Source organism: Pongo pygmaeus, chromosome X (assembly GCF_028885625.2).
Source record: "Pongo pygmaeus isolate AG05252 chromosome X, NHGRI_mPonPyg2-v2.0_pri, whole genome shotgun sequence".
NCBI classification, from domain to species: domain Eukaryota; kingdom Metazoa; phylum Chordata; class Mammalia; order Primates; family Hominidae; genus Pongo; species Pongo pygmaeus.
The window spans coordinates 123895155-123908307 of NC_072396.2; the positions used below are offsets into that span (position 1 = coordinate 123895155).

At 51.1% G+C, this 13153-nt stretch overlaps 1 protein-coding gene across 1 annotated transcript; it reads left to right on the forward strand.

Moving 5' to 3' along the window:
- The first annotated feature begins 6618 nt into the window (after positions 1-6618).
- SOWAHD (sosondowah ankyrin repeat domain family member D) lies at positions 6619-8232 on the forward strand. Its single transcript, XM_054471961.1, has one exon. The coding sequence runs from the start codon at positions 6699-6701 to the stop codon at positions 7644-7646; it is 948 nt and encodes a 315-aa protein (XP_054327936.1). The 5' UTR covers positions 6619-6698; the 3' UTR covers positions 7647-8232.
- Positions 8233-13153: the final 4921 nt, after the last annotated feature.

The following is a 13153-nucleotide window of genomic DNA, read 5'->3' on the forward strand; positions in this document are numbered from 1 at the left end:
GTCTCGCTTTATCGCCCAGGCTAGAGGGCAGTGGCACAATCTTGGCTCACTGCAACCTCCGCCTCTGGGGTTCAAGCGATTCTCGTGACTCAGCCTCCCAAGTAAGTGGGATTACAGGCGCCTACCACCACGCCCGGCTAATTTTTGGGGTTTGTTGTTGTTGTTGTTTTTGAGATGGAGTCTCGTTCTGTCGCCCAGACTGGAGTGCAGTGGCACAATCTCGGCTCACTGCAACCTTCACCTCCCAGGTTCAAGCAATTCTCCTGTTTCAGCCTCCGGAGTAGCTGGGACTGCAGGCACACACCACCATGCCCAGATAATTTTTGTAGTTTTAGTAGAGATGGTGTTTTACCATATTGGTCAGGCTGGTCTCGAACTCCTGACCTCAGGTGATCCACCCACCTCGGCATCCCAAAGTGCTGGGATTACCGGTGTCTGCCACCACATCTGGCAATTTTTGTTTTTTTTTTTTTTTAGTAAAGACAGGGTTTCACCATGTTGGCCAGGCTGGTCTCGAACTCCTGATCTTAGGTGATCTGCCCGACTCAGCCTCCCAAAGTGCTGGGATTACAGGCGTGAGCCGCCGTGCGTGGCCTATTTCATCCCTTTGTATGGCCAAATAACATTCCATGGTATGGATATGCTATGGACATCGGGATTGTTTCCACCTTTTGGCTATTGTAAATAGTTCTGCTGTGACCATTCATGTATGAAAATGCATATTTAATGCTTGGCACAGGACCTAAGTCACCAGCCACCTAAGTGCTTAATGAACAGTAGGCAGCTGTAATCACTGTTATTACAGAGTGCTACGTTAGGTGATCTGGGGTACAGGATGCCTGGATGTCAGAAATGGATGGCTGAAGGCACCAAGGACAACATTTACCCACTGCACAATTTTATTAAGAGCTGTTCCTGTCCGCCGTACCCAAATGTACAGTATGGCAGCATGAAACGGTGGCATGAGCACAGACTCTGCTCTACCACTTTTGAGCCGCGTGACCCTGGGCAGGCCACTTAACCTCCCTCAGCCTTGTGTGTGAATTGCATATAAATACTGTCTTCTCTACATATCTCACAAGCTTGCTGTCTGGGTCAAAGAGATAATTAAAAATATGAAAGCACTCTGAAAACTAAGAGTTTATTATTCCAAGCCTTACATATGACAGAAGCCAACTGATAAAGTAAGGAAGGAACCACTTTGTACTGCTCACTGGCCTCCCTCTCTCTCCTGATGGTTCACATTCCTTTCAAGATGAGGCCAGCCCCCTCACCCCTAGGGCTAGTACCTTCTTCCCAGCAACTACTTAAGGGCCAAGGGCCTGCTCCAGGATAGAAGCCTTAATTCATATAAACAAAGGGCTTATTGCTGGGCGCAGTAGCTCACGCCTGTAACCCCAGCACTTTCAGAGGCAGAGGTGGGTGGATCACTTGAGGCCAGGAGTTCAAGACCAGCCTGGCCAACACAGGGGAATGCCATCTCTACTAAAAATACAAAAATTAGCCGGGTGTAATGGTACACACCTGTAATCCCAGCTACTCGGGAGTCTGAGGCAAGAGAATCGCTTGAACCTGGGAGGCAGAGGTTGCAGTGAGCCGAGATCGTGCCACTGCATTCCAGCCTGGGTGACAGAGTGAGACTGTCTCAAAACAAAACAAAACAAAACAAAACAAAAGTGCCTGTTGCTGGGTGCGGTAGCTCATGCCTGTAATCCCAGCACTTTGGGAGGCTGAGGTGGGAGGATCGCTTGACCCTAGGAATTCAAGACCAGCCTGGGCAACATAGCGAGACCCTGTCCTAAAAAAAAAAAAAAAAATTAAACAAAGGGCCTGCCATGCCTCTTTGGTTGCCTACAGGTTGAAACAGACACAGCCTTTCTACTTTTCTCAGTTGCTAGTTGGTCAGAGCGCCCTCATGTGTTTCCATATGGTAATACCGTGAGTCTTTTACAGGATGTGGCATTCTTTAATCTCAGTATCAATAAAATGTGTAATGGAAATTTTTTTCTCGTCACACTTCAAAGCCCATGCTTGACTCTCGGGCTCCAATTAAGCCGTTCCAGCTTGAGTTTAGGCAGGTTTCCTGCTTCCACTCAGGCCTACAGATTTCTTCCTGCTCCCCACCCACCCCCTTTCTCCTTAGTCATTTTTAGAAGCCCTGGTGTCAACTTGGTTCTACCACTTTCTACTCTTCCAAGCTTAGTAAGCTCTCAAAATAAGATTGTAAGTAATTTTTTTAACTGGATACATCAGGTCTTACTGCAGGATTGGCGGGGGAGCGGGGTGGGAAGGTGGGGGTAATTCCAAAGTACTAGGAAATAATTTTTAAAGTGTTTACCAAATATGACTTGTTCCATAGTCTAAGGAAAAGGGATTCAAAATGAGATCTCGTGTAAAGGTCTGACATTTGGGAAGGGGAAAGTGATGTTTGGCAGTGTACATACACACAGACACATACACGTGATACACACAACCAGACAGTGATGTCTGGTACACATACATACCACTCAAACATCCATTCTTGCACACACATTCACATGCAAACAGAGAGAAAGGAGCTCTCTCTCTTTCATGGCTCTCTCATTGAGAATCATGATGATATCAGCACAGGTCTTTGGAGGAAAGGAAATTTACATTCCATATCTGGAACCTTAAGAATGTTCCAGCCGGGTGTGGTGGCTCACACCACCGGGTGTGGTGGGAGGCCAAGGTGGGTGGATCACTTGGGGCCAGGAGTTTGAGACCAGCCTGGCCAACATGGTAAAACCCCAACTCTACTAAAAATACAAAATTTAGCTGAGAATGGTGGTGCACGTCTGTAATCCCAGCTACTCAGGAGGCTGAGGCATGAGAATCGCTTGAACCGGAGAGGCGGAGGTTGCAGTGAGCCAAGATCACACCACACTGCACTCCAGCCTAGGCAACAGATGGAGACTCCGTCTCAAAAAAAAAGAAAGAAAAAAAAAAAAGAATGTTCCCCATTCCCTCCATGACCAAGGGTTATGGAGGCTTGAGGAACTTTACTTCCCATATTCTACACATCTGCCTCTCAACTGTTTTGCACTCATGGATTTTTCTGAATCCATAAGCCCCCGGGGCAAACTCCATCGAGAGCCCAAGGATACATCAGCCTTTGGCTTCGCCCAAGGGGCGTGTCTCTGAGAAGTTTCATGTAAATTAAATTTTTGTAGATCAACTATGATTTCCTACTGACATCCACTAAGATTTCTGAGCTGCTCTCTTCATCAAGATAGATTTTCAATGTACACCTAACACATCAGCTTCTCTGTTCCTCTGCCTTCTGCCATGCTCCCTGAGTTAGTTAAACCTCATCTGGAAAATAAAGGCCAATGAAACATTAAGATCTCTTCTAGTTCTTTTTTTTTTTTTTTTTTTTGAGATGGAGTCTCGCTCTGTCACCTACACTGGAGTGCAGTGGCGCAATCTCAGCTCACTGCAAGCTCCGCCTCCCAGGTTCACTCCATTCTCCTGCCTCAGCCTCCTGAGTAGCTGGGACTACCCGCCACCATGGCCGGCTAAGTTTTTGTATTTTTTAGTAGAGACGGGGTTTCACCGTGTTAGCCGGGATGGTCTCGATCTCCTGACCTCGTGATCCGCCTGCATCGGCCTCCCAAAGTGCTGGGATTACAGGCATGAGCACTGCACCCAGCCAATCTCTTCTAGTTCTAATAGTCCAAGATCTAGTTAATAAACCCACAAATATATTAGAGAGGCTGCTATTTGGAAAAGACATCAGTATTATTACAATTTGCAATGCAAATATCTACTCTACCTCCAGCTTTTTGGGAAGTAATTTCCCAGGGTTTGAGGGGTTTTTGCCCCACTCCCTTGGAGGGGTAGCAGATGTTTCAGATAACTGGCATGTTAATTTTAGGTGGGTGGGTACTATCCCTTCTGTTTTCCACTCCGTCTGCCCTACTCCCTGCTATCAAATTCCTGAGACCCTCTCTACTAAAATAGAGATGGGTGTTGCGGTTCTGGGGAGTGGTGTGTGCAGCTGGTGACCTAGGGTAGAAAGCACTTGCTAATTAAAGATGAAACAAGTTGCTAGGGAGGCACCGTGGCTTTGGTCTCTAGCAGCAGAGTTAAGCAAGGGCACATGTATCATGGGTCTGTGGCACTGGTCAGGCGGCTGCCTTTGCAATCTTTGAACTGGAAACAGATGTTATTCATGCTGATAGGGAAGAGAGTTGCCTGCTTAGTGGTGACAAAAATTAATACTCCAAGCATTCTTCCATCCTGCATTCTCCATGCTGGCATTTTGACTTAAAAAAAATATTGCTGCAGCTGTTTGCATATTCTGGAAGTGTGTGTGCATGTGTGCGGTTTGGTGTTTACAGATCTGGGGTTGCGGAGAGGAGTCTCCAGAGCAACGGAAATAGCTGCTTGTCAGTCAGGATTCATTTTGAAAATGAAAGCCCGAAAGCTTGGGGCCCATTCTGGGCCTAGGCCTGGTCTCTGAGAAGTCAGCGAAGGCCAGGAGGTGGCTTTGGCCAGTCAACTCAGTGAATAAATCACTGAATCTCTTTTAAAGAAAAATGAATTGACCAAATCTATGAGTTGCTTTTGATGTCCTGCAGATCGGAGTCTGGAGCAGGAATGTGGGAGCAGGCATTGAGGTGCTGGTTGTGGATACATGTCCCCTGCCCCCAACATACACACACACAATCACATTTTCCCAGGCTGCCAAACCAGAACAAGGTAACAAATATTTCTTGGATAACTACTAGGTGCACAAGGATAGTATGACATAGCTGTCCAAGAGTTTATAGTTTAATTGGCATGTGAGAGCAAGGGGAGAGAGATGTAACACAAGGCAGTCTTGGGGCCAAAGAAGTAGCAGAAACACAGGGCTGGGGAAAGAGAGGGATCACTTTGGGCTGGGATAATCAGAGGAGGCTTGCTAGAGGTGGAAACTAAGCGCAACCTTGAAAGAAAAGAACTTCACTACATAGAAGCTCTTCCAGGCAGAGGAGTGTAAGTTATAGATACGCTCACGTTACAAGTCTATCCTTTTGGCTGGAATTTGGGGCTTGTATGTGATTTGCAGTTGATAAGCCAGGCTTGAATGCCAGTTCCTGTGTACCAGAACAAAGGCTATGGTGTCGCACAGACCTGCTCTGCCACTTCCTGCTGGGTGACCTTGAGCAAGTAGCCTAACCTCTCTGCAAACTGGGGACAGTAATGATTCCCAGCACTTGAGGTCACTGGGAGGATTAAAAGACTTAACATATATAACGCAACAAGCACAGTGCCTGGCACATAGTAAATGTTCAAAACCAAATTACAAATGCATAAGCTGTTCTGAAGGAAAGCTCTAGATATTTAGGACTTGTTCCAAATATGTGAGGGCCAAGGAAGAAAAGCTTCTGACACCTTCTATCACTGCTGCCACAGGTGGCCCCAAGGGAGTGGGCTGATTTGGCCTGAGCCTCCATCCCCCTTGGCCTAGACTGCTGGAACAGTCTTCCGACTTCCTGCCTCTGCACCTCCCAAATCACCTTTTTAACACAACCTCCATCATGGCTGTTTCTCTCCCTGGCTCAACAATCGTCTATGGCTCCCCGTTGCTCACTGGCTGAGCTCCTTAACATGGTGGGGGTGTGGAGGCAAGAACTACCATTTACTAAGGGAAGGGAAGAGCAAAGAGTACGCTGGTATTAGAAGTGAAAAAGAAAAAGTATCCTTTTTTAAAAAGCCCCTAAGCTTTGAATTTGTAGAAAGCGGGGCCCTGGGGAGAGAGCAGGGATGCATCTCTAAAGAGAACAGGGCGCTCCCGCGGCGCCGGCTCAGATTCACCTGTAGCTGCTTCTCCAAGCCAACCTGGGAAAATTGACGGGAGAGAAGAGGGTGGAGAGCAGGACAGACAGGGCGGTGCAGAAGGGGAATATCCCTCCTGAGTTCCCTGGAAGAGCGTCAGCCTGGACCCTGGTCTTGGGCTTCTCTGCTGGAATCCTGGGCAGCCCCTGGTGCTACGGGGAGGGTCAAGGCCACACAAAGGGCAAGGCAGGCAGACAAGCCAGTCACATGGGGCAGTCGAGCTGCCTGCGTGAATGCTAGGCGCGGGACAATGGCAACTCCGGGACAAAGTGCAGGGAGACTCCTGAAGAGATAAGAGGGAAGGGCGAAGGAAGGGGGCGGGGAGCCAGAGCCTCGGAGCTCCAGGACCGCGCTTTGGGAGGCCGTGGCTGGAAGCCGAGCTCGGCCCGCTGCGGAAGGGGCGCCCTCGCGCCTCTACACTCTAGCAGCGGCTGGGATGCTGAGAATCGCGACTTCCAGGGCTGCAGGCGAGCTCCCAGCCAGTCCCCGCGCCCGCCCTTCGGTGCTGGAGGCGGGGCTGCCGAGCTCACCTGGCCGTTTGGGGTGGGACCGCCCACGACCCGGGCGAGCTGCAGAGGCAGCGGTACCCAGGGAAGTGGAGCTGGGCTTGCCCTGGGGACTTGGCTGGCGCTCACACCCCTCCACGCCCCCCAAGGCCTGCGCGGGGGCCCTCCCCTAGCTCCCTCCCTCCCTCCTCCTCCTCCTCCTCCTCCTCCTCTCCTTTGCTCCCTCCCTCCGAACCCAATTGCTCAAGCGGCTTCCTTCCCCAACGCCAGCGCCAGTTCCTCTCCCGTTGGGGCCCAGGAAGGGCAGCTAACGCTGGACACTGGGACGGCCGCGGCGGCAGCTGCAAGACCATGGCCCAGCCCGGAGGGGCCGCGAACCGGGCACCCACGGCTTCTCTCGCGCCGACCTCGCAGAGCCTGCGGTGCGCCCCGCAGCCCCGCCCCTCGAGAGCGGACACTGGTAGCCTGGGCAGGTACTGGGGCAAAGCCGCAGCCGCCGCCTCCCGGGAGCCCCCCTTCCCAGGCACGCTGATGCACTCTGCAGCGGGCTCGGGGCGCCGGCGGGGAGCGCTGCGGGAACTGCTGGGGCTGCAGCGGGCGGCTCCTGCCGGGTGGCTGTCCGAGGAGCGCGCCGAGGAGGTGGGCGGGCCCAGCGGGCCGGGCAACAGCAGGCTGTGCCTGGAACCGCGGGAGCACGCGTGGATTCTGGCAGCCGCCGAGGGCCGCTATGAGGTGCTGCGGGAGCTGCTGGAGGCTGAGCCGGAGCTGCTGCTGCGGGGCGACCCGATCACCGGCTACTCGGTTCTGCACTGGCTGGCCAAGCACGGGCGCCACGAGGAGCTCATTCTGGTACACGACTTCGCCCTACGCCGGGGGCTGCGGCTCGACGTGAGCGCCCCAGGCAGCGGCGGCCTCACGCCCCTCCACCTGGCGGCCCTTCAGGGCCACGACATGGTCATCAAGGTGCTGGTGGGCGCCCTGGGTGCTGACGCTACGCGCCGCGACCACAGCGGCCACCGGGCCTGCCACTATCTGCGGCCCGACGCGCCTTGGAGGTTGCGGGAGCTGTCGGGAGCCGAGGAATGGGAGATGGAGAGCGGCAGCGGGTGCACCAACCTGAACAACAACAGCAGCGGCACCACTGCGTGGAGGGCCGCGAGCGCAGTGGGCGCGACGGCTGTGGAAACAAGCAGGAGAGCGGCGGCGTCGCGGACCAAGGCGAAGGACGCCGCGGGCAGCCGGGTGGCGCAAATGCATAGCCTTTTCCGCCATCTGTTCCCCTCATTCCAGGACCGTTGACGGGGACAGAGACTGGAGAGCTAGGAGGGGCCGCGACGCTGTGGCGATGGCTAGGTCCTGGGTTTTCCCGGGTTCCACCGAAGGAGAGGCGCCTTGGACGCTGCTTGGGCCTGCAAGGAACAGAACACGTCGGGGTCCGACTCAGGTACTTGTCTCAGGTCTCCTGTAACCACCGGCCTGGAGGACTCGGGGACTCAGGCACCACCTCACCAAGAGAGAGTGAAGGACCAAGCTGGCCTGGCTCCGAGTTCCAAAGCTACAGGACTAAGGAGTTGGGAGCAGGAGCGTGGTCCTGCTTGGGACAGGGCAAGTTAAGCTTCCAGGGGCCATTTCTGGGCAGGCCGACGCGCTGGGTTTATTAGGAAACATTCACTAGAAGAATAAGTTAAGATTGTAAACCACCAATGCAGAGAAAACGCCTAACTCTGCCGGCCTCGCTCGGCCATTAATGGGTCTTGGGGTGCGGGTAGGGTCAGCCTCTGACAACCTCCTCCTGAGACTACCAGGCCTTACTGGTACTTTTTCTCATGTATCACAGGTTACTTCTTATGTATATTAAAGTGGAATATGTGTTCTTTTCACATGACAAGGCTGTCCTTTCAGTGTTTTCCCCCACCTCCCTTACTAACCACAAAGGAAGAAGCTGCATATGTTTACAGGGTAGAGGTCACCCAATCATGGCCGTGATGTTGTGCCCCCCGGGGCAGGCTCTGGGCCTCCTTCTCAGAACAAATGGCCAGAGCTGTGCACGGAAGAAGCTACTTCCACCTTGGATCTGAGGAGAAACATACAGTTCACCTCTGTCCTGAGCTCTTTGATGGTCTGGCCTCAGGCACTAGCCTCATCCTAGAAGAGTTGTCATATAAGGGCCTTGGGTTGGGGGGTAAAAGGCAAAAGTTTCCAAATTTACATTTCTGATATTTCCACGGTCAGTCATGTAATTTACCTTGATTTGTGGCCTCTAATGAGACACACCCACGGGCACTTTTTTTTTCCCAAGATGGGGCTTTCCTCAGCAGCCTTTATTTATTTATTTATTTTTGAAATGGAGTCTCACTCTGTCACCCAGACTGGAGTGCAGTGGTGCAATCTTGACTCATTACAACCTCTGCCTCCCGGGTTCAAGCAATTCTCCTGCCTCAGCCTCCCAAATAGCTACAGGCGCCTGCCACCACACCCAGCTGATTTTTTTTTTTTTTTTTTTTTTTTGGTATTTTTAGTAGAGACGGGGTTTCACTATGTTGGCTGGGCTGGTCTCGAACTCCTGACCTAGTGATCCGCCCGCCTCAGCCTCCCAAAGTGCTGTGATTACAGGCATGAGCCACCACACCCAGCCAGCAGCATTTATTTATTGTTATTGTTACTGTTTTTTGAGACAGAGTCTCACTCTGTCACCCAGGCTGGAGTGCGATGGCATGATCTAGGCTCACTGCAACCTCTGCCTCCTGGGTTCAAGCGATTCTCCTGCCTCAGCCTCCCAAGTAGCTGGGTTTACAGACGTGCACCACCACACCTGGCTAATTTTTGTATTTGTAGTAATGACGGGGTTTCACCATGTTGGTCAGGCTGGTCTCGAACTCCTAACCTCAAGTGTTCCCCTGCCTCAGCCTCCCAAAGTGCTGGGATTACAGACATGAGCCACCACACCTGCTCAGCAGCATTAAAAAAATTAAGTTTAGGGCTGGGCGCGGTGGCTCACACCTGTAATCCCAGCACTTTGGGAGGTCGAGGCAGGAGGATCCCTTGGGCCCAGGAGTTCTAGACCAGCCTGGGCAATATAGGGAGACCCTGTCTCTACAAAAATATACAAAAATTAGCCAGGTGTAGTGGTGCAGGCCTGTAGTCCCAGCTACTAGGGAAGCTGAGGTGGGAGGATTGCTTGAGCCTGGGAAGTGGAGGCTGCAGTGAGTAAAGCATTCCACTGCACTCCAGCCTGGGTGACAGAGTGAGACCCTATCTCAATAAATATATATGTTTCACTTACATAAAATTCTTTTTAAAAAGTTAAGTTTAATGCATAAATTGTAGCTTGCAAAATTGCTCCCATTCAGAAATGGCATGAATTAAACAGACTACAGGAGGGTTGACTCAGCCTGAAAGGCCAGGAAAGCAGTTGCTGGCTACAGACCCATGCTGCCTTGGAGAACAGTGCATTTTAAAAATAGCACTGTATCCCTGAAGGCTTGGGTAGCCCTTGCAATGGACTGTCGTGTTCCCCAGCTCTCTCATCCCAGTCTGTGAACGCCAGGCAGAAACAGTCACCACTAACAAACAGCCCAGAAACGCCACCCTGAGCCCATCCATCCAGGTTTCCATCTCTGCCTGGTGGGCCTGTTTGCTTCTGTGCTCAAAACTTTCCTACTTTCCTTTATTTTTTATTTTTGAGATGGCGTCTCACTCTTACCCAGTCTGGAGTACAGTGGCAATGATCATAGCTCATTGCAGCCTCAAACACCTGGGCTCTGGTGAACCTCCTGCCTCAGCCTCCCAAGTAGCTGGGACTACAGGCACATGTTGCCATGCTCAGCTATTTTTTTTTTTTTTTTGTCTGTACAGACAGGGTCTCGCTATGTTGCTTAAGCTGGTCTCAAACTCCTGGGTTCAAGTCATCCTCCCACCTAGCCTCCCTCAGCCTCCCAAAGTGCTGGGATTACAGATATGAGACTCTGTGCCTGGCCCACACTGCCTTCCTTTAGTAACCCATGAGGGTCTTCTCAACCATGAAATGATCCAAACCCCCTTGCTGTTTTCAGCCTGTCCCATGTCTCCAGGAGCTACACCTTAAACACACTTACACAGCGTAATAGAGCATTTCCTTTATCTTTTCTTTCTTTCTTTTTTTTTTTTTTTTTTGAGATGGAGTCTTGCTCTGTTGCCCAGGCTAGAGTGCAATGGTGTGATCTCAGTTCACTGCAACCTCCGCTTCCAGGGTTCAAGTGATTCTCCCTGCCTCAGCCTTCTGAGTAGCTGGGATTACAGGTGCCCACCACCACGCCCAGCTAATTTTTGTATTTTTGGTAGAGATGGGGTTTCAGCATGTTGGCCAGGCTGGTCTCAAACTCCTGACCTCAGGTGATCCGCCCACCTTGGCCTCCTAAAGAGCTGGGATTACAGGCATGAGCCACCGTGCGTGGCCTTCCTTTGTCTTTTCTAAATGAACTTCTTTTCTTTAGTAATTGAAGGAGGGAGGGCTAACAGTTCCTAGATTCTGGCAGTTGGCATTGGCATCTGGCATTAACCCCCTCCACCCTGTGCCCATTTTATAGATGCGAACAGGCCAACTGATGCAGGACTGTGGTTTCTGTTCCACAACCTCCCCCTTGACAGCTGCCAAGGTGGGTTGGGCTTGGTGAAGGCTGTCAGGGCAGGGCCTTCCTGCCACTTGGCTGAGTCTGCAGGCTCCTGGCTTGGAGGGAAGATTGGCGTGTGCTGAGCATTCAAAGGACACTTATAACAGTAGTCCCCTCTTTATAGGAAAAGTTTGAACCTAAGCATCTTAACTGTTAGCAGATCTGGGGGCCTGAGACAAGTGTTCACCCTACTCTTTCCAAAACAAAAACCAAATTAGCTGGAAGATTTGAAAACGGTTTTCTGTAGTTTTCCTGTAGTCGGCTACTCTTCCCCACAGATTTTTCTCATCATGTGATACTGCCTAGCCTACCTCCTCCATGTAAGATTGAGGTTTGGCTGCAGGGCACAAACTCCCATGCTGAAAACTCTCCGTGCCTCACATCAAGCCGTTGGCATTTCTGGTATGCTTTTTGAGGCAAGACTGGTATGCTTACCCCAAGAGAAAGAGCAAATTCCCCGAGAAACCTCTTTCCAGGGGAGCAAAGTGGAGTTAAGCAGATAATGCAAGACTTCATTCTAGCAGGGGAGCCGAGCAAGAAGAGGAGACAGAAGCAGGGCTGTGATGGATCAGGGGGAGGGGGTGCTGAGGGAGCACAGGAGGCAGGGCCGGATCCAGGTAGAGAGGAATAGAAAAGGCTTTTGAGGAGGAAGGTGGTGCCTGATCTGAGGCTCGAGGGGTGAGTGGGAGTTGACCGTTGAGTGTGGCAAGTACCAAGCAGTATAAAGGCAGAGGGTTTGGCAGGAGGGTGGAAGCTGGGGAGTGGTTAATGGCAAGGCTGGAGAAGTGGAAGGGGGTCCAGATCACCTAAAAGAGGTTCATGAAGTTTAGCCAAAAGGTAGTTGGGAGTCATGGAGGGTTTCTAAGCAGAGGAGTAGCATGAGATTTTGGAAGATCCCTGTAGCAGTCACCTGGAGGATGAATGTGCCAGGGGAGAAAACTGGAGGCAAATGCATCGCAAAAGCAAAACACTTCTAGAGCAATGCTTTCAGAAAAGTCATACTAGCAAGGCTGTATGCCTCTAGTTGCTGTTTGCCTGTAGTCCCAGCTACTTGGGAGGCTGAGGTGGGACGGTCACCTGAGCCCAGGAAGTAGAGGCTGCAGTGAACCATGATCGTGCCATGGCACTCCAGCCTGGGCAACAGAGCAAGACCCTGTCTCTAAAAAAATTAGTCATTCTTCACCCCAAGAAGTTCAAAGACCCCTGTGAGGGCAGTGCCTTTCAAACTTCTCTTTTTTTTCTCCTCCAAAGTCTTTGTTCTAATGAAGCTTACCTAGAATCCTCATGTGTAAATCTCCCCACTCCCTGCCTCTATTCTAGACAGACAGTCCTAGACAGTGGCCCCTGGAGTAAAATTCAAAACCACTGGTGTGGTGGAAAGCTCTCAGCCTTGCCTGGGTTCAAATCCTAGCTCCCGATTCATGACCTTGAGTTACTTGCTGGCCTCTCTGAGTGGCAATTTCCTCATCTGTGAAATGGGACCAATAGAATATTTTTTGCAGGTTTGTTCTGAGCATTCAAGATAATGTATGTGCAACATCTGGCACACTGGCTGACACATAGGGAATAGGAAATAATAGCTGTTTGAAAGAATCCTAAGGGGCTCAGCAGGTTCTTGTGGCGAAACTACATTATCTGCTAGGGTAGTCCAGGAGGGATCTTGTGGTTTACCTGCATTATGTCAGCCTTAAAATGAGTTTGCATTTATTGCAAGTTATTTTCCATCTGTGCCAGAGGAGTGACTGTTCCTCAAAGGAGATGTTGGCTCCTCTGCTGATGTTCTTCACAAGCTATATATTTTTACTTTTGACATAACAGCCACTTGCTGAAGTGCTTAGTATGGCTAAAAAGGATCCAGATGCTAATAGTCAACAAGATGGGAAAAGGCCCTGAAGGCATTTTATAATTCACTAAGGGCAGGGTGGCACAGTGGCTCACGCCTGTAATCCCTTCACTCTGGGAGGCTGAGGTGGGCAGATCATCTGAGGTCAGGGGTTCAAGACCAGCCTGGCCAACATGGGAAACCCCGTCGCTACTAAAAATGCAAATAGTAGTTGGGCATGGTGACGGGTGCCTGTAATCTCAGCTACTCAGGAGGCTTAGGCAGGAGAATCTCTTGAACCCAGGAGGCAGAGGTTGCAGTGAGCTGAGATCGCA